Source organism: Typopeltis vanoorti, chromosome 19 (genome assembly GCF_054136105.1).
Source record: "Typopeltis vanoorti isolate ZY-2024b chromosome 19, IOZ_Tvanoo_1.0, whole genome shotgun sequence".
Classification (NCBI taxonomy): Eukaryota; Metazoa; Arthropoda; class Arachnida; order Uropygi; family Thelyphonidae; genus Typopeltis; species Typopeltis vanoorti.
Window position 1 is genome coordinate 59,537,363 of NC_143567.1, and position 24,117 is coordinate 59,561,479.

General features: G+C 36.7%; 1 protein-coding gene across 4 annotated transcripts in view; it reads right to left on the minus strand.

Moving 5' to 3' along the window:
• The window catches only part of LOC150096152 (uncharacterized), a 520,274-nt gene that overhangs the window by 360,769 nt on the left and 135,388 nt on the right, over positions 1-24,117 (minus strand). For all 4 annotated transcript variants that reach the window (XR_016549966.1, XM_090409454.1, XM_090409453.1 and 1 more), the window contains exon 4: positions 13,024-13,087. Coding sequence is in view for 3 of the 4 variants with exons in the window: in XM_090409454.1 (XP_090265580.1) it covers positions 13,024-13,087 (64 nt within the window). In the remaining variant the exon portion in view is untranslated. The remainder of the gene's footprint in view (positions 1-13,023; positions 13,088-24,117) is intronic.

The following is a 24,117-nucleotide window of genomic DNA, read 5'->3' on the forward strand; positions in this document are numbered from 1 at the left end:
TAATTAATACACAATTTTAATTAAACTGAAACCCACCTACCAATCATTGCTATAATACAACAAATGTAATTAACAAACTATCAATATTGCCACACACAAATATAAAATTTAACTTATATTTCTGCAATGCACTCAATGAATGACTTCTCTTTGCCATCCTATTCTCCACATATTCGCAGTAAAAGTGAAATGTACAATTACGACGTATAATAATAATAAATCTAAATCACTATATACAGTAAAACCTCGTTTTTACGTTCCCGCAATTTACTTGCCATTCATGTCATTTTCCGTTGGTCCTGTCTTAAGGCCTATTCTTACGATATATTATTTTCTCACCATTAACAACTTGATGCGGATGTTATTTCCAGTGATTTGCGGTTTTTTCTCGGGTGGCAACACTGATTTTCCAATTGATTTCCTCTCATTCAAATCGATTTCTGGGGAAATCTGCGCATTCTTGTTCCCAGATGGCTTTGCTTTCGGCTGTAGTTTCGTTTCTGCCATCATGGTGACTTGCACGCTTGCAGCAGTTATGTAGTGATGAGCGATACCATGATTTTTGAATCACAGTACGAATTGATACTGTGAAGTTTTTATATCAGTAATTTTAAACTGTCAGTAGCTCATGGCACCCGTAATGTGTTGTGATGTGATTATGCACAAGGATCATACACAAATTGTGAAATCACATTCACACTTCTACCAAGTAACAGTTGTTACTTGTGAATATTAGATATCAGTGAATAAACCACTTTGTGAAATATTGCTTCACTAGCTTGCAGTGTTGGTGTTCGTATTCACAATTCAGAAGCACATGGTATATTGCAGAATTTCTGCTATGTAATTTAGCGTGTGATGGTTGCTTTCATGTTGCGGAGGTGGATCATCCACTTTTAGCCTTTTTTTAATGTTTTTTGCATTTCCTGCTATTTACACTTTTTTTTTCCATCAGTCCCCTGGAAAGTGTAAAAAAGGGGTTTTACTGTATGTTGTAATTATAAGTATTACTTTCTGGCTCCCATTGAATTGATAAGTGTGAAAATGAATGAAAAATGATGTATATACATATGTGTGTGTGTATGTATGTATTATTCTACATATATTATTTTTCATTATGTGTGTGTGTGTGTGTGTGTGTGTGTTTCCCATGCCTAAAAAGGTTAGGTTGATACGAGTATTAGTTATTTAATATATTTATTTACTCTAAAACAATATTTGTTTTACCAAAAACTTAAAACAAATCTCATATATTAGATTCGCTTATCTTAATCTCAAAAATATGACAAAAGAATTGTAATACAAAAAGAAATGGTTTAATTAATATAAAAAATATACAAATAATTGTTTACATAAAATTTGTGTAAAAAGTTTTCAACAGATACACCTTCTCTTTATCTCTCTCTCTCTCTCTCTCGCTCTCTCTCACACACACAAACACACACACAATTAAGTTTAATTTCAAGAATAAAGGGGAAATTTTTTTAACAACAAAGCAAAGAAAACAAATTTCTTTGTATATCATTTCTAGGATTAACAACTTTGGTTTTCCAATACATTCAATACAATCAGTTTCAAAAACCGAGTTATCTCACTCTAACTCAAATTTAACAGTCTTCTCAAATTATTATTATTATTATTCAGGCCTCCATGGAGTCAAACGACGCATCACGGGAGGTCCTTCCTAGGAAACACTATAATAAACTTCCTGTTATTGTTGTTGTCTTGTCCTTTGAAGTCTTAGATGTTTCCGTGTGCTCCTTGTACTGCTTTGGCTATGTCGATGATTTTGTTTATATAGAGCTGTTGTTCAGGATTAGGATCTATTTCTTGCAAGGCTGCTGTAATTGCTGGACAGGTAAAGATGTGAGTGGGTGTCAGTTCAGTATTGGGGCAGTTATTGCAGTTTCTATATGTTCTCGTATCATCTGTATTACTAAATCACTTAAGGAATTGAACAACGTAGCTACGAATATAAATTAAACTACACTTTAATAAATATTTCCGATATTTCGGCAACGTCATGTTGCCATCTTCAAAAGGAACTTACAAAAAAAAAAATGTAGCGAAGCCATATGGTTGGTTTTTGTGGGGCAGAGGCAAAGGCTTTTTCTTCAAAGGTCTCCATAAAGAAATTGGCCAAGGGTGGGGAGAGTTGTGAACCCATGGCTGTCCCCTCTACAGAGGTAAGCTTAATAGAAGAGGAATTAGCTTAACTATGTAGTCATTTTGGTTAAGTACTACAGTTGCATTTCCCTTATCTGCTTTGGTGATAACTAGTTCTTTATTATTCCTCATTTCCTGTAGAGCTTTATATTCCTTGTTGGATATGTTGGTTTTTGGTGGTCTTGCTTTGGAGAGGACACAAGCTACATCCAGTCTTACACTGTTGGCGATTTGATGTGGAAGGTGGCAGATTCCGCGTTCGATCTGGATCATAATATCCTCACTAGGTATTTTTCTGGGAGCAATGTGTAACTTAACCAAAAGGACTACCTATGTAGTCCTTTTGGTTAAGTACTACAGTTGCATCGGACTACTTACCTCCCTATCGAATACAATCCCACCAACTCACAAATTAGAAAACTTCACAGGCTCCTTAAGAAAGTCACTTCTTGGCCTGTAAAAGTTACCAACAGATTAAAGCCGTTTAAGTCTATACCCCCCCCCCCGGTATTTACGGACTCCCAAAAATACATAAAGAAAATGTGCCGTTACGTCCAATAGTGGATGGCATTGATTCCCCCACATACAAATTAGCTAAACATTTGGCCAAAGAGCTAACACACTATACTGGCAACACACCATCACACATAAAAAAATCAGCCCACTTCAAAGCCAGCATAGAAAACCTTACACTCCAACATACTGACATAATGGTCAGCTTTGATGTCTCCTCTTATTTACAAATGTCCCACTCAAGGAAACTTTAGAGCTAATCCAAGCTAAATTTTCTCCCGATATCTCAGCCCTATTTCAGTTCACAATGAACTCAGGCTATTTCGTTTGGCAGGGAAAATTCTACAAACAAATAGAGGGAACAGCCATAGGTTCACAACTCTCCCCACCCTTGGCCAATTTCTTTATGGAGACCTTTGAAACCTTAGCCTCTGCCCCACAAAAACCAACCATATGGCTTCGCTATGTTGATGAGATGTTCACTATTTGGCCACATGGCTCTGAAACACTCCTCTCCTTCTTAACACACTTAAACAACCAACACCCCAGAATCAAGTTCATCATCAACATCAAATTCCTGCTATGTACCCTCAAGGGGTGTACAGGATATGATAGTACTACATGAAAAATTTACATCATTATTAATTTCCTATCCAGAATCAAGTTCACTCTGGAAAAAGAGGAAAACAACAGCTTCCCTTTCCTAGACACACTAGTCACCTGCCAGCTTGATGGAACCTTGGTTTTCTTAGTTGATAGAAAACCCACCCATACAGGCAGATACATTCACCAACAATCCCCCCCCCCCACAACAATATGGAGTGGTGAAAACACTATATAACAGGGCTAAACTAATCTGTTCTAAAGTCATGGCCCTAAACACTGAACTAAATCACATCCTCAACACTTTCTCAGCCAATGGCTACTCCCAAAAATATTAAAACCTACAAACCGAGCCCCCCACAACAAGGATTACTCTAAATCCATCACCATTCCCTACATCCGAGGCACCTCGGAAAAAATTACCCAAATCTTAAAAAAACACGACCTGACCTCCTGTTACAGGCCCTACAGAAAATTTGCATCCTTTATCTGCTCCACTAAAGACCAACCACTTCTCCTAGACCTACCTGGTGTATACCAGGTCCCTTGCAGTTGTAAACTGTCTTACTTTGGCCAAACAGGCAAGACAGCGAATATCAGAATTTCTGAACACAAGGACTACATCTGTTTTCACAAGTACAGCCATTCTGGTCTTGCAGACCATGCTCTGGATACACACCACAGAATACGGTGGAAGAAAGCTACAGTAATACACCGTAGCAAATGCAAATTCGAAAGACTATTTATGGAATCAGCCTCAGCCCTAAGAAACTCTCCAAACCTCAACAAATTTGATTGTATGCGACTGCCTCAAATTTGGGAGGCTTACATCAGCAGCCCTTCACCCCAACAGCCAAGAACACCTACTTAGCCTGAGGGCACCATCAGGACTTTTAGGAGAACAATAGCTTCATCTCTTCATTCTCAGTTACTGTCTTGTATTGCCTACGTGCACATGCCTTTTTTTGTAAGTTCCTTTTGAAGATGGCAATGTGACGTTGCCGAAATATCAGAAATATTTATTAAAGTGTAATTTAATTTATATTCGTAGCTACGTTGTTCAATTCCTTAAGTGATTTAGTAATGCATAACCAACGTATAAGCCTGTCTACGAGAATCATCTGTATTGATCTTCATTCCTCTATAATGTCCTGTCTGTAGTCTTCCTATCGTGGTGTCAGCACTGATTTCAGAATTTGATGTTGTATCACTGATTTCAGTGGAATTAGTTTAGCTTTTGCTAGTGCACTGGCATCAGCAAGAGTTATCATGTAAGTTTCTTGGTTGAGTTCTCTGGCCTCTTTTGCTAATTTATCAGCTGCTTCATTGTAATCAATGCCTACATGAGCAGGAATCCATTGTAAAATGCAACTTTTTCCTAAACACTTTAGTTGATTCAAGAGTTTATGCCTTGTGTGAGCTTGGTATTGCCATTTTTGATTGCCTCCATAGCTGATCTTGAGTCACTGTAAATTATAATTCCTTCAGATTGTTGAGATGATGATAGTTTTAAGTAAGCTTCAACTGCTTTATTTATTGCATACAGTTCGCTGGTAAAGTTGGAAGTGATTCTCCCAGATCCAACTTTTATTGAAAGTTTTTCACCTTTCGGGAGTAGAAGGAGAACACCAGCGCCTCCATTAATCATATTGGTGTCTGACGATCCATCGGTATAACAAATAACCTGGTTGATAATATTTAGGCCTTTTTCTTTGAGAATTTCTTTTGGTTCTTTTTTTGTACAGAGTTTGATAAGGTTTAGATTTATGGAGGTATCTGAAGGTAAAGGACTGGAAAATAGAGGTCCTTTGTTTATGTAGGCATTTAGCTGATCAAGACCTATTTCCTTCCTGATAGTGTCATCATATTGTAAAATTGATGATCTGTGAAGTCTACATTTTTGATTCCAATGTTCATAAGTTTTTAGGTAGATATGATCACTTTGGTAGCCTCTGATATTATTTATGAATTTTATGGTGGTAAATTTCATCTGTCCTCCAGCAGGTCAAGCCCATATTCCTGTTGGGTTCTGATGTTGTTAGTGGATGAGACTGCACCAATGATAATCTTGGATGCTTTTACTTGTATTTTGTCTAATTTTTTCTTTACCGATGAGGCCAAAGGTGACCAGATAGGTGTTGCATATTCCATTATTGGCCTTATTAGTGTAGTTTAAGTAGTTTTGAGGATTTTTGGCTTTGTGCCCCAATTTGTTCCACAAAGCCTTTTCAATATATTTAATTTTTAGAGCTCTGTTGGAAGTGTTAGAGATGTGTTGTGCAAAACGTAATTCCTGATCAAGCGTAATACCAAGGAATTTTGGATTTGTGACTTTTTCAATTAGCTTGTTGTTAATCATGACTTGGGGATTGTAGGAATGTCTATTTTTCCTGTCTGTACTAAAGGTGCTTAGTTTTTTTTGTCTGGGTTGATTTTGAGTTCATCTGACCATTTTTCTAATCCTCTCATGGATTTGTTTAGAATCTCCTCTGATTCTTTGATTTTAGCACTAGTGTGCCAGATGACTATATCATCTACATAGCAAGTTACTTTTGTGTCTTCTGTAAGGTAGGGATGAATGTTATTCACATATAGAGAGAACAGTAAGGGACTGAGTACTGAGCCCTGGGGAACACCAGCCCAGGTTCTCCGCTCTCTTGATATTGCTGCATTGATTCTGACTTTGATCTTTCTTCCTCTAATGAAATCAGCAATCCAGATTAAAGCGTTTCCTCTAATTCCAATATCATGTACTGTTTGTATTAATTTTTTGATCCAAACACGATCGCAAGCAGCGCAGTCATATCAAGGAATATGGCAGTTGTCTTTTTTGTTGGATTTTCCTGAAATGAGTCTATTATTGTTTGGCAGAAGTGGAATAATTGATCTGTTGTTGAATGACGGGTTCTACAGGCAGTTTGGTAGTAGTTGATTTTCTTATTTTTTGTCAGCCAGTGCATAAGCCTGGAGTGTATGATTCTTTCAGTAATTTTACAACGTATGCTAGTTAATGCGATAAGTCCATAGCTTTGACATTCTGCAGCATTTCTGTCAGGTTTCAGGATGGGTACAATAACTGATTTTTTCCATTCTTTTGGAAGTTTGCCTGTTCGCCAAAAGGTATTGAGAATGTCCAGAAGTTGTTCTTTGGCATTTTTGTCAAGGTGTTTGACCAAATTAAGATCATTACCAGGAGATTTATTAGGTGCAGTTTTCTCAATTGATGAATTTAGTTCACTTAGCGTAAATTCTTCGGAGAAGATGTCATTAGTTTGGCATGTTCTTGCTTGTTTTAGTATTTTACTTATGAGTTTATTGAGGGTCTTGTCCTCTCTGTTATACTGAAGTTTGGAGTTGTTTGAATAGGTTTTTGCCAGTGTGTTTGCAATTTCTTGATCTGTAATAGCTTGTTTCCCAGCATTTATGATGAAGTTTGTTTTCTGTTGGTTCTCTTTTTTGATATTGTTGTCTAGGATTCTAATAATGTTCCAGTGTTGGCTGTCTTTTCTTAGATCCAGGTTACTGTAAAGCTCTGCCCATTTCTCTTGTTTGCACTTCCAAATTTCCTGCTCTATTTTGCATGTTATGTCCATTAATTTCTTTCTGCATTCATCCATTTTATTAATTCTGAATTGTTCGTTGATATTGTCTCTTTCTGTATTCATTGAATCAATATTGTGATCTTTCCAGTATGGTATCCAGTATTTTTCCGTTTGTCTCTTGATATTGTTGCTTTGGCAGCTTTACTGATGTGTGAAGTAAGGATCTGTAACTTTCTGTCGAGGTTTCCAGAGACACATTCATCTTGACAGAGGCTCTCCAAGGTTTGAGTAAACCTTGTCCAGTCGGCTTTTCTGAAGTTCAATGTCCTTTTGATTTGCTGTTCTTGATAAATCTTGAAGTTTAGTGTTGTTATTATGGGTCTGTGGTCACTGATGGCATTTCCCAAAATTTTCCATTGTGCACTTGATACAATGCTATAATTAATAGCTGTGATGTCAATAGCATATTCAGTTCCCGTAGTTTTAGAGATAGGTGCTCTGTCCATTGTTAATTGTTGTGAGTTCTAAATCTGTAAAGAGGTCTTCCAATTGTTGACCTTTATGGTCTAAATCGGAGAAGCCCCACGTTGGGCTTTTTGCATTTAGGTCACCAAGTGTAATGGTTGTATCAGTTGGAGATTTGCTTAGCTTTTCAATGATGTCTATATCAATATTTGTATTATCAGGGTGGTAGACGTTTGTGATCAAAATAGATTTCTTCAGTTTAAGGAAGGAGAGTAATTTGTGGTGAAGGTAACACAGAAGATTGCTGCAATACTGAGAAGGACACTGACCTGCAGAGATAAAAGAGTTATCATTCCATTGTATAAGACCCTGATCAGACCATACTTAGACTACTGTTCTCAGATTTGGTCCCCAGGATTTGAAGGGGATAAATTAACTGTGGAAAGGATACAGAGGCAGATAACAAAGATGGTTTCAGGATTGTACAATGTTACTTATGAGGATCAACTGAGGGAATGTGGACCGCAGAGTTTTTGTGGCCCGTAGGTGTATTTCAACATCTTGAGCTTCCGTCGAACTGTTATTATTTAAATATTGATTTAGGGTGATTTCTTTGAATTTGATTTCTGGGGTCTTCAAAAGGATAGCAAGCCCGCAACCTGCTCTTTCCTCTCTATCCTTCCTAAGAACTGTGGAACCTTTGATGCAAGTTCAGATTTTTGTTCGGTTTTGTTTCTTGTAGACAAGCTATATGGATATTGTTTTTGTAAAGCATGTATTTAAGTTCTTCCATTTTTTTCTGAGTACCACTGATATTGAGTTGTAAAATGTTAATATGAGTCCTCGTAGCATATTTATCATCAGGAGCCCCAGATGCATCGGCTGCCCCGGACGCAGTAGCATTGGTTGATATCTTTCTATGACTCTTCATTAGAAAATTGGATGCCGTTGGCACGTTAGTCACCTTGAAATCGGACCATAAGAAATTTGGTCAAGAGCTTCAAGGGTCCGGGGGGGCACGAGGAGGTGTGGTCGGACTTCTCCCTCCCGAATAAACGCCCTAAGAAATATAATAAACTCATTGACCATTCTCGCTCTCGCCACTCTATCAAGCAATGCATTCTATGGTTCAACCATCCTCCATGCAAAGAAACCACTCCTCACCCTCTTGCTCACAGCTTCCATTCATAACTTCTGGGGATGGCCCCTTGTCATTACTCCTTCCTGCTGTTTAACCAAGTGAAAGAACTCTCCAATGTCAACCCTGTAACCACCTCTCAACAGTTTAAAAGTCTCAATCATATTATCTCTCTTTCTTCTATCTACCAAACTCTGCGGTCCACATTCCCTCAGTCGATCCTCATAAGTAACATTGTACAATCCTGAAACCATCTTTGTTATCTGCCTCTGTATCCTTTCCACAGTTAATTTATCCCCTTCAAATCCTGGGGACCAAATCTGAGAACAATAGTCTAAGTATGGTCTGATCAGGGTCTTATACAATGGAATGATAACTCTTTTATCTCTGCAGGTCAGTGTCCTTCTCAGTATTGCAGCAATCTTCTGTGTTACCTTCACCACAAATTACTCTCCTTCCTTAAACCGAAGAAAAGATATATTCTTGTTCTACCTCAGTAGACTTTAGTGTAAGCACCTTATCAGAAGAAGTAACCTGCTTCAGAAAATTATCCACTTAGAATAAACTGGCTTCAGTTTTCTAAACAATCTTTTCATTATTAATGAAATCAGTTCTCCTCTGTCTGAATATTCCATCATTAGGAAAAAAAAACTTTCTGTATTGTCCTTGTCAGATATCATCTCCTTCCAGGAGGTCAACTATCATGAGCTTCCACTATGTACAGTTTCATGCTTCTCTTTGACATTCTTCATAGGACAAAAAAGTCCAGTCCTTAATATTTCCCATCCAATCTGTTCTTTGTCTTCCTTTTATTCTTTTTCATTGTATCATTCCTTCTAGAAGTGTTTTTTATAGGGATTCATGCCTTAGTATGTGACAAAAGTAGGTGGTTTTCCTTTTCTTAATGGTTTTCAACAGAGTCCTATCTTCTCCAATCATCTCTAATATTTCTAAATTAGTTTTTTTTGGCAGTCCATGGGACTAAGAATTCTTCTGAGGATCCACATCTCAAAGGCTTTTAGTTTATTTTCACAATATTTTGATAGTGTCCAGGTTTCTGCTCCAAATGCTACATATGGTCAATATGTAGCATTTGGACAGCCTAATTCTTGTTTTTGTGTGAATTTCTCTTGAGGTCAGAATGCTTTTCATGCTAATGAAGCTTGATCTAGTAATTTCTATTCTTCTTAATATTTCTTTATCACACTTTCCATTCTCTGTAATTAGCTGACCCAAATATATATAACTCTTTACTTGATCTAAGATATTTCCTCTGATCTTAATATTTATATTGGGTATTTTCCCTTTTTCTCTTGTTACCAGCATGGTTTTGGTTTTTTTTTAAAGTTGGAATTAAGTCCATATTTTTCATTTAGTTTAAGCATCTCTTCTAGTAGGTTTTGAAGATCTTTTTTATTTTCAGCTAGCAGTGCTGTATCGTCTGCATATCTTAAGTTGTTTATATTTCTGCCTCCTATGCTGACTCCTTTAAATTCTTCTAATTGCTGGAAGATATTTTCACTATAAAGGTTAAACAATATAGGAGAAAGAACAGACTTGCCTGACAACCTTCTTTACTGGAAATTCCTCCGAGGTTTCTCCTGATATTTTTATTGAGGCAGTTTGCTCCCAATATAGATTTATCAGTAATCTGGTATCTTTACCATCTACTCCTAATTTTCTGATGCATTCGATTAATTGTTCATGTTGTATATTGTCAAACAGCTTTGTGCAGTCAATAAAACATAGTATACTTCTTTCTGCTTCTCCAGGTATCGTTCTATAATAGTTCTAATGTTGAAGAGTCCTTCTCTAGTTCCCTTATTTTCCTGAAAACCAGATTGTGTTTCATTAATTTCCAATTTGATTTTATGTTTATTTCTTTCTAGGATGATATATAACATAACTTTTGCTATTTGACTGATTGTTCTGTACTCTTCACATTTGATTGTCTTCGATTTTTTAGGTATATTGAGCTTAAAATCTTTTGGCAGATGTCCAGTTTTGTATATTTTACTTAAGTATAAAGAGCTAATATATTTTGTTACATGTGTCAGTCAGTGATCTTATAGCCTTATCATTTAAATCTTTTAGATATTCTGCCATAATTCAACCCATTCCTGGAGCTGTTCCTGGTTTCAATTTCCTAATGGCATTTGTTACTTCCCAGGTAAGAATAGTAGGCCCCCTCCAAATCTTCTTGCAATGGCTTATCATGATTGTAGAGTTCCTTTGAATACTCTACCCATCTATCCCTTATTTTATCTTTCTCCATTAGGATGTTTCCACTGGTATCTTCAATGCAATGAGAGCCTACCCTTTTGCAAGATTTGCTAGTTAGCTCCCTAACTTTTTCATGAAGTTCTCTGGTTTTGTGCTTTTTGTCCAAAAGTTCAATTTCCTCACATTTGTTGTTGAGCCATAGTTCTTTTGCAATCCTACATTCTTTCCTGATCTCCTTGTTTAAGTTTTTGTATTCAGGACAATTTTTGTGTTTTTTCTTTCCTTCATCATTTTCAGTATCTTGTCATTCATCCAGGGTTTACTCATCTTCTTCTCAGTAGGAATTTATTCTTTTCAAACTGTGCTACTATTTATCCTTTTAACAATATAATATTAAAGGCTCAGTCTATTGAAGTAAAAGAATGATAAGTTCTTGATATCTGCTGGCTGAAATTAAGTGCAATTCTTGAACTTGTAAACTGTCAATGCCATGCGTTGTCTCCATTGCCATTATGAAAGCTGCTGAAGTATAACAATATTTTATAACATAAATAGTTACAAATTGTTTTAATAAAAATTAAAACAATTTTATAAAATGATTTATTAACATAATTTTTTTTATTCCTCATGGGAATGAAGCCAAATTAATTAAATTATAACAATAAATTAAATTTTGTGAGTATTAAAAGAAAGTATTATTACAGTGAATGGGGAGGGGTGAAATACATTTATTTATCCCAATTTCTTTCCTATTTTTTTAAAATAAAATTGCTTATTAATATCTGAATAAAATTATCAGATATATGAATGAAAACCATATCTGAATGAAATTATCAGATATTCCACCCAAGACCAAAAATTCATTATTTGGTATGTATGGAAAAAAATTATTACTGAAATTAGGTTGGTTGGAATTATGGGAGAAGCAACTAAGGGATGTGAGGAGGACAGTGTATTTGTCTGTTAACTACATGTATTCTCTGACCAAGACTACCTATTTTTAGAGATGAACAACTTGAGCTTCCAGTGTAAGAAATGTGAAATCTCCCATAATATCTACATTGCACTAAGCTATCTCATTCTCATCACCATCCACATTCCAAAGTTTATACAACACACTAAACATCATATCATACCCATTTCCATTTTACAACATATGTTCTCAAAACTAGCGCACCATTTCCATCAGTAAGCACAACTCTTTTTCTATCATAAGTAATACTTGCTCAGACTATCTCTCATTATTATTGAAATATGCTCTGCTTATTCAATTTCTATCCCTGTCTGGATATCATCTCTTGCCAACCACTTAACTGCACTAATAACTTTCAAATATGCATTTATTTTTAAAGTGAATTCCATCTGCAAAAAATTGTAAATCTATAGTATGATACTGCTGTAACTAGGCTAAAAGATATGATAATTTGGTATCCTGCATGAAAGACAGATATTGAACTTATTCAAGCAGCTTTAGGCCCCCAACAAGTAGGGTGGTGGTGGTGATCTCATACTAAGCAATCAAATTTATCTACAAGTAAGATAAGCTTTTCTACTCTAATGTCCATTTCTTCATATTCTCTCATCCTCCTCCTTTGTAACTTCTACTCCTCTTGTTCTCCCAATCACAGACTAGCTGCCAAACTCTCCATTCACTCTCCTTGATTTAATCATCAAGTGCTCCATTACTTCCTCACCTTTTTCATTTCTTACTCCAAGTACCCTTTCACCCAACATTCTTTGCATAGTGAAATTTATTCATTATATCACTCTCATATAAGCTGCAATCACAAAGATACATATATAAGTTGGAAATATATTTAATTGATGACTGTAATTTGTAGCTCTTTATCGATGTTTATAATCGTTTCTATTCAACAGCAGCAACCATTAGAACAATAAATTAAAATGCCAAGAAATTATATTCTTGGTTTAATCCTTTATCCAAGTATAAGCAAACAAAGTTTGCACATGAAGTAATTTCGTGACTGGGCAATTCATATATAGAGGCTATATGACTTCACATCACTTGCCTTAGTATAATGCATTATGGGAAGGATCACTACCCAGACCAATTTCGACCTTTATTGAGGTCTCATCAGTGAGAGCCAGATCCAGAAGTGATACCAAGATTAAAATAATGCAGAAGTCATATTTCCATATACAAATAGCCAAAAGGTCACATCTTATCTCTAATCCAGAGTATTTTGGTGATAAGGTGTAACACATTTTGGCTACTGGTTTTTCCAAGTGGAAAAACTTTCAACATTAGAACAATATATAAATATCAAACTAAATGTTTTCATACTTTTATATGCATATTAATAAAAAATGTTTAATCATAGATTTAATGATACATATTATACTTTGACATACCTGCAGATCCTGAAAACCCAGATATATACTCTCTTCGTTTATCATATTCAGTAACATATTCGCTCTGTAAAAAATAAATAAATAAATAAAATAAAATAATTAAATAAAACCTGTGAGTGCCATAGAGAATAAAGATGAATACAGTAGCGAGTTAAGGTGAACAAAATAAACAAAATACTATTAATAGGGATGGGAAGAGATGGAGGAAAAAATAACATGAAAGAAGTGGAGGAAGATGAGGAGAGTTGTAAGGTGACCAAAACAAGAGAATAGCACATTTTTGTAGAGTCTTTCACAGGACAAAAATAGCTCAAACACCTGGGGAAGCACCTGGCAGGTGGACCAACAGAGAAGTGAATGAAGTGAAAGAAGAGTATGTGTGTGTGTGTGTGTGAGAGAGAGAGTAAAGAAACAGTGTTATATGTGGTAATTTTATGATCAGGATGTACTTGATGAGTGCATGATGTAACTGCGTATTTTCTTGGTGCTAAGTTTAAAGTTGTTTGTGATGCTGTTGGAATACAAAGAGAGAAAGTGTTCATAATTTTGAAAGCAATGAATGATTTCAAATGGTGACATTGCAAGAAGATATAAACGAGTTACTGGAAAGAGTGAAAAAGGAGAGTGAGAGAGAAAAGTTTGTAAGTCTATTGCCAAGGTGCAATAGAAGTTAATGCACAGGTTGTGCAGGAAGAATAACCAGCAGAAGAAAAGAGAAGAGAATTTGATGGAAAAGAGGATATGTACATTATTATTATTATTATTTGAGACCTCCAGGGAGACAAGGACTCACTGAGGGAGGCTATAAATCACCCAAACCAGCTATCATACCTTCCGTTAAATTCGTTCACACTAGATGCACTCACTACCTCTAAGGGAAGATTATTCCACTCACTCACTCACTCACTGCTCTCTGGGAGAAAAACCTAGCTCTTATCCCTTTCTTGACTGAACAAACTTAACTTCCATAAATCCCCCCCCCCCCCGTGTTCTCTCCTCACTTTCTATATAACGAAAAATTTCATCAGTTGATATCCTATAACACTCATTCAAAAGTTTATAGACCTCTATCATATCATCCCTCTTTCTTCTATTAACCAGAGTCTCTGCAATCCACATGCTCGCAATCTGTCCTCGTAATCTAAATCCCATAATCCAGACATAATCTTTGTAACTCTTCTTTGCACCCTTTCTACAGCAATGAATGATTTTAAATGGTGACATTGCAAGAAGCTTCATAAAGAGGCAATTTGTATTTACAACTTAATAAATTATTAATAAAAGTTGTATTTACAACTTTTGCTATGTGACCTTTGAACTTTAAATTCCTATCCACCAATATGCCAAGATCCCTTGCCTCTTCAGTTTCTTGTAGCATAACCCCGCTAATATAATATGCCACTGGAACTCTAATCATGCCAAAGTGCATAACTTTACACTTATTAACATTAATAATAACAGCCATTTTCATCTGCCCAAATTTCCAGTCTATTCAAATCAATTTTGTAATTGCTGAATATCAGTAGCATCCCTGATTGCCCTACCTATCTTCACATCATCGGCAAACAATTGCACATCTGATGTTAGATCCTTCCTGATGTCATTAATGTACAGATTGAACAATAATGACCCAAGGACTGAACCCTGAGGTACACCACTGGTCACCTTAAATCTGGCAGATTCACACCCACTGTATACCACTTTTTGATGTCTGTCTGTCAATCATCCCCTGATCCAAGTCAAAGTTTATATTCCAATCCCATATTCTCCAGTTTATGCAGCAGCCTTTTGTGTGGTATCCTATCAAACTACTATTACTATGCCGTATGGTCACACCAATGCTCGGTGATGTGCCATACTAGGCCTCGCCATGTAGTTCTGTTGTTTGCTTTTCTGGCAGCCTCAACTCTCTGAAGATCAGTCATTCCACACACGCCATCCATCCATCTCATTGATGGTCTACCCCTGCCTCTTTTTCCAGGAACTTTACCTTCTATTATTGTTCTGAGAAATCCCCCTTCTATCCTTTCTATGTGTCCAAAATATTTTAACTTTCTTCTGTCAATATCATTAAGGAGCCTTAAAGTTCCACTGATCTTTTCTAACACCCATTCATTTGTATGCCTTTCAGTATATGATATCCTCAACAGCCTTCTGTAACACCACATCTCAAAAGCAGATATCTGTTTCTTGCCTGATTCTTTAGGTTCCAAGTCTCACATCCATAAGTCACTGTTGGAAAAACAACTACATCCCAAATCCTCAATTTTGTTCCCATGGAGATAGATCCATCCTTCCAGATTTTAGACAGGTCTCTGACTGTTGTTTAGCCATTCCTAACATTTTTCTGATGTCTTCTGAACAGAAATTCTTCACATTAATAATGGATCCCAGGTATACTCAAACTTGCTGACTTCCTCAATTCTTTCTCTATTAAGGTACCCTTGTTTCTCAAGAGCTTCTCTGTTTGTATTTCCTTTGAGAACCATAATCTTTGTCTTGCTAGGATTGAGTTGAAGTCCTCTGTTATTACTGATCTTGTTAACTTTGTCAAGAATTATTCCTAGTTCTTCTATGTCATTACAAAGGAGTACTGTATCATCAGCATACCTCAGATCAATCTACCTCCTATCCTAATTCCTGTCCTGAGCTCATCCAATGCTTCACACATGATGTCCTCCGCATATATACTAAACAAGTAAGGAGAAAGTAAACATCCTTGCCTAACTCCTTTTCCAACTTGAAGCCAGTCAGTCAATCCAACACCTGTTCTTACCATGGGTTCTTGCTCCTTATACAAGTTGACTATCAACCTGATAATGTGTTGAGGAAAACCCATTCTTTTCATTACTTCCCACAGTTTCACATGCTCAACACAGTCAAAAGCTTTAAAGTAATCTAAGAAACACATTACCAGAGGGAGTCTGAATTCTTTATATTTTTCTATGATCTGCTTAAGGCAAAGGATCTGATCTCTGGTGCCCTTACCTTTCCTAAAATCTGCTTGTTCCTCGGGCATCTCTGCCTCAACTTTGGCCTCAATCCTATTTAGCATGATCCTATCAAATTCCTTAGAAAAATCCAACATTATCAAAGTGAATCCATTCCCTTTATCCAACTCGGCTGTAACATTGTTATAAAATATGAGTAAATTGCTAAAACATGACCTTCCTTTAGTAAACCCCATGCTGTTCCTTGCAGAGTATAGCATGTTTGTCTATCCATTTCTGTATGCAAGTTCTTACCAACTTCTCTAAAATCTTCACTACCACACCAGAGATACTGATAGATTGGTAGTTAGATACATCAGTTTTTGCACCATCCTTGTACAACGGAACTATCATGCATGCCTTCCATTCCTGTGGTGTCATTCCTGAGCTGAGACTCAAGTTATACAAACATGTTAAAGGTCTAGCCAATTCAACTGAACATTCCTTTAGCAAACATGCTGATATTCCATCTGTCCCTATTGACAAATTCTTATCCAGGTTATGCAACAACTCTTCAGCCTCATTTTCATGAACCTCTAACTCTTCATCCAATGTAGCAGTAGCACTGTGCACCATGTTACATACACCTGGTTCATATATCTCAGCAAAGTGAGCACTCATTAACTGAACAATCTCATTAGTTTCCGACACTCAAGTACCATCTGCATTCAATAAAGTTATTCTTCCACATTCATTCATTCTTTCTTTTGCTTGTGGCATATCGATAAAATTCTTTTGGATTGCCTTTAGCTTGCATGGCCAATTTCTTTTCATACTCTGATTTAGCTTTCCTCACAATACTTGTTACTTTTTTGGCCTGAGTTTTATATATTTCATAACTCCTCTCACTCTTATTCTCACGATATTATTTCCGCATCATCTTCTTGTGGATCTCTTGCTTAATAAGGCCAATTCACTCCCAACCAAAGATTCCCATGCACTGCTGACATTTTTCCCATTTAGTAACTGATACCATGGGACCAAAGATGGTATTCTCCTAAGTTGATCATAATTTCCAGCTTTTTAGTTCAGCATGTAACCTGTTTTAATCGGAGCATCAATACAATTAGATATGTCCCAAGAAAGTACATCATGATCACAGCCACCCATTTGGTGGTAAAATACCTCATATTCTTGACAGAGACCCCTTCTGATGTTATGAGCAAATCCAACACTCTTTGACCTTGAGTTCCTTCTTTCACATGCTGCTTGAGAAAGTTGTCTCACAACAATTCAATAAATTCCTCTTCTTTCTTATCATGAAATTTCTTTTCTACCCAATCAATGTTTGGAAAATTAAAGTCACCCATAATGATCATTCGTTTGGTACCCATAAGGCTAAATTGGCGACACATTTCTTCATCCCCTGCAACTGAGCCACCGGGTCTGTAGCAACACCCCACCATATATTTCATTCTGAAAACAAGAAAACAATGTCCCTACATGGGACATTGTTTTCTTGTGTTTCTACACTAACTGGACTTAAGTCGTCCGATATCATCATATAACTGATGGACTGCACATGAATGGAATTCATCAGTTATGGATTCCATTCATATGCAATGTGAATCAGTTCATATGCATCAGTTACGGATTCCATTCACATCATAATGAAGTGCAAAATCAGGGAACCTAGATTTTGCAGGGATGCAAATGAGTGTGTGTGTGAGAATAATGAAATCATGTTGTAGCTGAATGGAGTTTCTCAGATCTGAAATCTGAATGGGAGTCATTAGAAGGTGTAAAGGTATTGCAATTCATGCATACTAATATCAGAAGCATCAGGAACAAGTTTAAGTTTTGGATAGTGGTTAGCTCAATTTAGTCAAAAATTACATTAATTAGTGAGGCCTAGTTGATGGAAACAGTTAAAAGGACAGAATGTGAGAGATATTGTATTTTCAGAGAGGATAGAGAGGGAGAGAGAACAAGGCAGGTGAGTAATACTGATGGCATCAAAAGAATTGCAACCAACAAGAGTAGAAATTCAGCAAGAAGAAATCTGAAACTTTTCTTTCTTTCTCTTTTTTTCTTTTTACATCAATCGGAACAAACCAAAGGTTTCAAAATTGACAGCAAATCATTGGTTTCTAGTACTCTGGTGGCAAGTGGTTAAAAAGAAGAAAGAAGACACTCACTGATATGTTTTTTTTTAACAATTGTAGGCTACAGTCCTTATAGAAAACAGTGTGAAACAGTCTTTCCCTTACTGTTTTCTACTTCTGTCCACACAGAAGTAGAAAATATGAAAAGGGCAGACAAAAAGTTTGTTTGGTATGTATGGAGGTGGACAATGAATGGAAGTTAAACAGCTGCTCATGTGTTTATAGGTTTGAGAGAACTTATAAACTTTGAACTCATTTACAGTCATGGCACCCACAACAGACTCTAGCAACCTATTCCGCTCATTCACTACTCTCCAAGCAAAAAGCCTAGTTCTAACACCCTTGCTAACTACAGATCATTTCTCCACTTTCTCTCTCTCTCAAAAAAAAAAAAAAAAAAAAAAAACCCGCCCTTTTCCAGAGAGCAGTGAACATTTTTACAGAGGTTTTTGGTGCACCACTCTATATGTGAGAACAATATACTAAGGTAGGGGAGATTTGGTATTCATATGACACCTAGTTATCCGATGCAAGGAGGCTATGGATGTGATGTGCTTTTGCTGAGAAAGGATAGAGGTATAAACTAGTCCAAGATATAGCTCATCTACTGTGGAGATCTAGGTATTATGAAAAGTGAGGAGAGCTAATGGTGGGCTTTCTTATGTGAAATAAGCAGGATTGTATTTAGGTGACATTGAGATCCATGTCAGAAATACAGTAAGGGGAATAGCATTTAAGGTACTGTTTATGGAAGTTATTATTGTTAAGGGCAATGATGAGTCTAAGGACTCATCGAGGGAGGCTCTAAACATCATGTCAAGACTATTCTACATTTGCACACTATCTATCATACTTTGCTTTGAACTCATTCACAGGCATGGCACCCACAACAGACTCTAGCAACCTATTCCACTCATTCACTATTCTCCAAGCAAAAAACCTAGTTCTAACACCCTTACTAACTACACTCTCACTCAGTTTCCATGGATAGCCCTTAGTTCTCCCACCACCACACCTGTCCTGAAAAATTTGTATGTCTCAATCATATCACCCTTTTTCCACCTATCAACCAGTTTCTGTAACTCACAAATCTTCAACTATTCTTTTAAAGTTCATTCCATAGACCTGCCACTAACTTGGTAACTTCCCTCTGGATCCTTTCCACCTCCTCCTCCTCATTACCAAGAAACCCTGCTGCCCAGATCTGTGTGCAGTAGTCAAGATGGGGTCTTATGAAGGCTCGATAAAGAGGAACAATAATCTGCTTGTCTCTGCTCGTCAAAGTATTCTTCAGCAACCAAGTGATCTGATAAGCTGCTTTACTCACTTTTGCTATGTGCCCCCTAAACTTTAACTCCCTATCCACTAACACTCCCAAGTCTCTGGCTTCATCAATTTCCTGGAGTACAGTTCCACCAATGTGGTATACTGCTGTTAATCTTTTCACCCCCAAAAAACATAGCCATACACTTTGCAACATTAAACCGACATCCATTCTCCTTTGTCCAGTCTGCCAATCTGTCCAAATCATCCTGCAAAATTTAATCATCATCTGTATTAACTATTGCTCTATCCAACTTTGCACCATCAGCAAATAACTGAACAGTTCCTCTCAGATCATTTCCTATATCGTTAATGAACAAGTTAAATAGTAGCAGTCCAAGAACAGAACCCTGCAGTATGCCACTAGTCACAGGCTTTCTGTTGAACTTTACTCCTGAATAAACTGCTCTCTGATATCTCTCCATCAACCACCCTCCTATCCATCTCACCAATCCTATATTCATCCCCATGTGCTGCAGTTTATTGATTAGAATTCCATGTGGTCAAAGGCCTATGCAAAGTACAGCAGTATCATCACTGTAAACCTTCATCCAACTCAGCTATCATTGTATTATAAAATGTGAGCAAGTTACTGAGGCATGACCTACCCTTCACAAAACCATGCTGCTCCCATACAGTATCCCATTTCTATCTATCCATTCCTGTATTTTGTTCTTGACCAACTTCTCCAATACTACGACGACAACTCCTGATATGCTGATTGGTCGGTAATTTGCTACATCAGTCTTGGAGCCTCCTTCATGCAATTGAACTATTTTCAATTCTTTCCAATCCCTTGTGACTAACTCAGAGCTGAGACTTAGATTAAAGAATATGGTCAAGGGCACTGACAATTCCCTTGCCACTTCATGTACAATTCAAGCTGTATACCATCCAATCCCACAGCTGTATTCACATTAAGGTTCTGTAATATGCTATGCAACTTCATTTCATTTACCTCAGTTCCCATATAAGCCTTTGGCTCTGACATTCATACAACATCACCACCTAGATGATAAACTCTTGCAGTGTTCACTTAGTAATTCTACTAATTTGACTGACTCAGTTACCTCCTTACCATCGGCATTCCTTAAAATCATTCTGCCATCTTGCAGTATATTGAAAGAACTGTTTGATTCTCTTTAGCCTGCATTGTTAACTTCCTTTCATAATCTGCTTTTGCCTTTCTTACCACACTAGTTACCCTTCTGGCCTATGACCTGTACCGTTCATGTGCCTGCAGGTCACTTTTCTCCTTATATTGTCTCCACAATTGTTTCTTTTTTTGCAGCTCCAGCTTAATTCATCCATTTAAATTCCAATTTATTTACTCTTTAGACGCTAGGTATACAGTCTGCTATTACCTTCCTCAAGCACTCCTTTACCACTTTCCATGCACTATCAACATCCAACCATTGCAGTTTTACATGCTATGGCACTGATTCAAGCAATCTCCTAAGCTTGTCAAGTTCTTATAGCTTGAGATTTATTATTATTATTATCCTCACACCTCCACTGAGTCACAGACCAATCATGTAATGTCCCTCTGTCACACACACAGCTCATCATACCATGCCTTAAATAAATTTGTATTCTCTGAACACATCACACTCTCATGCTTCCAATCATTCACTATTTTCCATTCAAAAAACCTACCTCTTACTCCTTTGCTCACACCCATTCTTATATAGCTTCCAGGGATGACATTTCGTTCTTCCTCCATTTCCTACCATTTTACAAAAAAGCCTCTTCAACATTAATCTGAAAAAGAATCCCTTACTAACTTATATGTCTCTATCATATCCCCCCCTTCCTTCCTTCTCCTATCCATTAGACTCTGTAAATTGCATCTTATCAACCTTTCTTCATACTGAACATTCCCAAGACCAGAAACAACCTTAGTGAATTGCCTCTGGATTCTTTCCAATACCTCTTCATCCTTTTGAAAACCTGGTGACGAATTCTGTGTATAGTAGCCCATATGTGAACTAATAAAGGTCATATATACAATGGAACCAGAATCTCTCAACTCCTATAAGTCAAGGTTGTCTGCATCATTGCCAGAATTCATTACACTACACTCACAATTTTAGTAATGTGTCTTCTAAATTTTAGATTCCTATCTACCATCATCCCCAGATCTCTTATAAACTCCACATTGTCCAGTATATCCTCAACAAGTGTATACCCTACATGATATCTTTGTTTTTCTGAATTTTAAAACCTTAGACTCTGCAACATTGAGATGGTAAACCTCCACTGCCATGCACGTTCACTAAGTCTATTCAAGTCCTTTTATAAAGGACAACATCTGCTCTAATCTTCATATTTCTAATTTTGCATCATCTGTAAAAAGAATAACTCCATTGAAACCTCCCTCAATATCATTAACATACAGATCAACAGCAATAGCCCTAAAAAACACCCTTGAGGCACACTGCTAGTGACTTTTCTCTTCTTAGATACTGCTCCCCACTTCTGCTAGATAGTTCTTGAATATCACCCAGGCAGCATTGATCTCCTTTCCACCCAACTCCTAATTCCATGCTACAGCTGCAAGTTGTCTCCTTAATATTATGGGCCCTACAAGGTTTCTCAAAAAAAAAAAAAAAAAAAAAAAAAAAAAAAAAAAAAAAAAAAAACATGAATTGAGTATACAGCCATTGCTAAAACTGTGGATAGAATGTGAGTTTACCGATAAAAGGTTGTTCATGACATGCAGTGAATGACCAGGAAAGAAAATGGCAATTCAAGTGCAGAGAGTGGATCACAGACCATAAGATCATAATTAGGTAGTTTTTGGACCCAGATCTGATCAAATGTCTTGGAAATGTTTATGATTATGATACCTCCAGGGAGTCAAGGACTCATCAAGGGAGGCCATAAGTCACCACACTAACTGTCACACCTTCTCTTAAACTCATTCACACTAGATGCACACCCTATTTCAACAGGCAAACTGTTCAACTCACAGTTCTTTGAGAAAAAAATCTAGCTTTCACTACTTTCTTAACCCACACACAAACTTAACTTCCAGTGCCCCGTTGTCCTCTCCCCAATGCAAACGTTTATCAACCTCTATTTAATAATGCCCTCTCAAAAGTTTATACACCTTTATCATATCATTCTCTTTTTCCTGTCTACCCATGTCTGCAGCCCACATGCCCTCAAGCTATTCTCATAATCTACATTCCATAATCCCAATATCATCTTTTTAACTCTTCCTTGCGCCCTTTCTACATTTTCTTCATCTATACCAAACCCAGGAGACCAAATCTGTGCACAGTAGTCCAGATGTGGTCATATCAAGGCTTTAAAAAACTGCAAAACGATATTTCCATATCTTTATATATTCATTTCAACATCGCAATTATCCTATGAATTGTATTTGCAGTTTTTGCAATATAACCTATGAATTTCAAATTAATATCTATCATAGCTCCAAGATCCCTCACCTCATCAGTTCCTTGTAGTAATCTCCCCAATATAATATGCTGTTGGAAATCTTATCATGCCAAAATGCATAACTTTACACTTACTAACACTGAACTGAAAACCATTATCATTGGTCCGCTATTTCAGCTTATTCAAATCATTCTGTACATTATATATATATCAGTAGCATCCCTGATTGTTGTACTTTTCTGTGCATCATCAGCAAACACTTAAACAACATCTCCTGTCAGGTCCTTTCCCAATATCATTAATATTGGGACCTTTGTGATTTAAGGTGACCTCTGTGATACACCACAGGTCACCTTAAATCTCGTAGATTCACACCCATCACATATTACTTTCTGATATCTGTCCATCATCCACCCACTTATCCAAGCCAACAGTTTACATTCCAATGCCATATTCTCCAGCTTATGCAACAGCCTTCATCTGGTATCCAATCAAATGCCTTAGCTAAGTCTAACGGTATTCCAGTATATCCATTCCCTTTATCCAACTCAGGCATACAAGATTATAAAATATGAGCAAATTGCTCAGATATGACTTCCCTTTAATAAAGCCATGCTGTTCCTTGCAAAGCATAGCTTCTTTGTCCACCCATTTCAATATGCAAGTTCTTATAAACTTTTCTAAAATCTGTACAATCACTCCAGAGATACTTATGAGTCTATAGTTAGAGACATTGGTCTTTGCATCACTCTTGTGCAATGGAATTATCATACATTCTTTTCATTCCTGTGGAATCTTTCCTGAAATATGACTCAAAGTGGTAGTACTGTGCACCATATTACATGTACAAGGTTTATAGGTCTTAGTGAAGTGAGCACTCATTATTTGAAGTATTACATTTACTTCTGATACAAGGGTAAAATTATTATTATTGCACCCTTCATGGAGTCATCACTCATCATGGGAGGTTCATTCAACTGACAAAATATTTTGCATATTGAATCTTACAATCCTTAATAACACTCCTTGCAGTAACAACACATTCTGGTAATGTGTTCTATTCACTGACAATTCAACATGTAAAAAATCCACTCCACCACGCTCTTACACAACTTCCAGGGATGGCCTCTGATTTTTTATCTTTTGCCTTCTACGCTTTTTATAATCTCATCTGGATTAATCCAATAAAATCCTCTCACTAACTTGAATGTCTATATCATATCACCTCTTTTCCTCCTATCCACAAACTCTGCAATCCACATTTCTTCAAC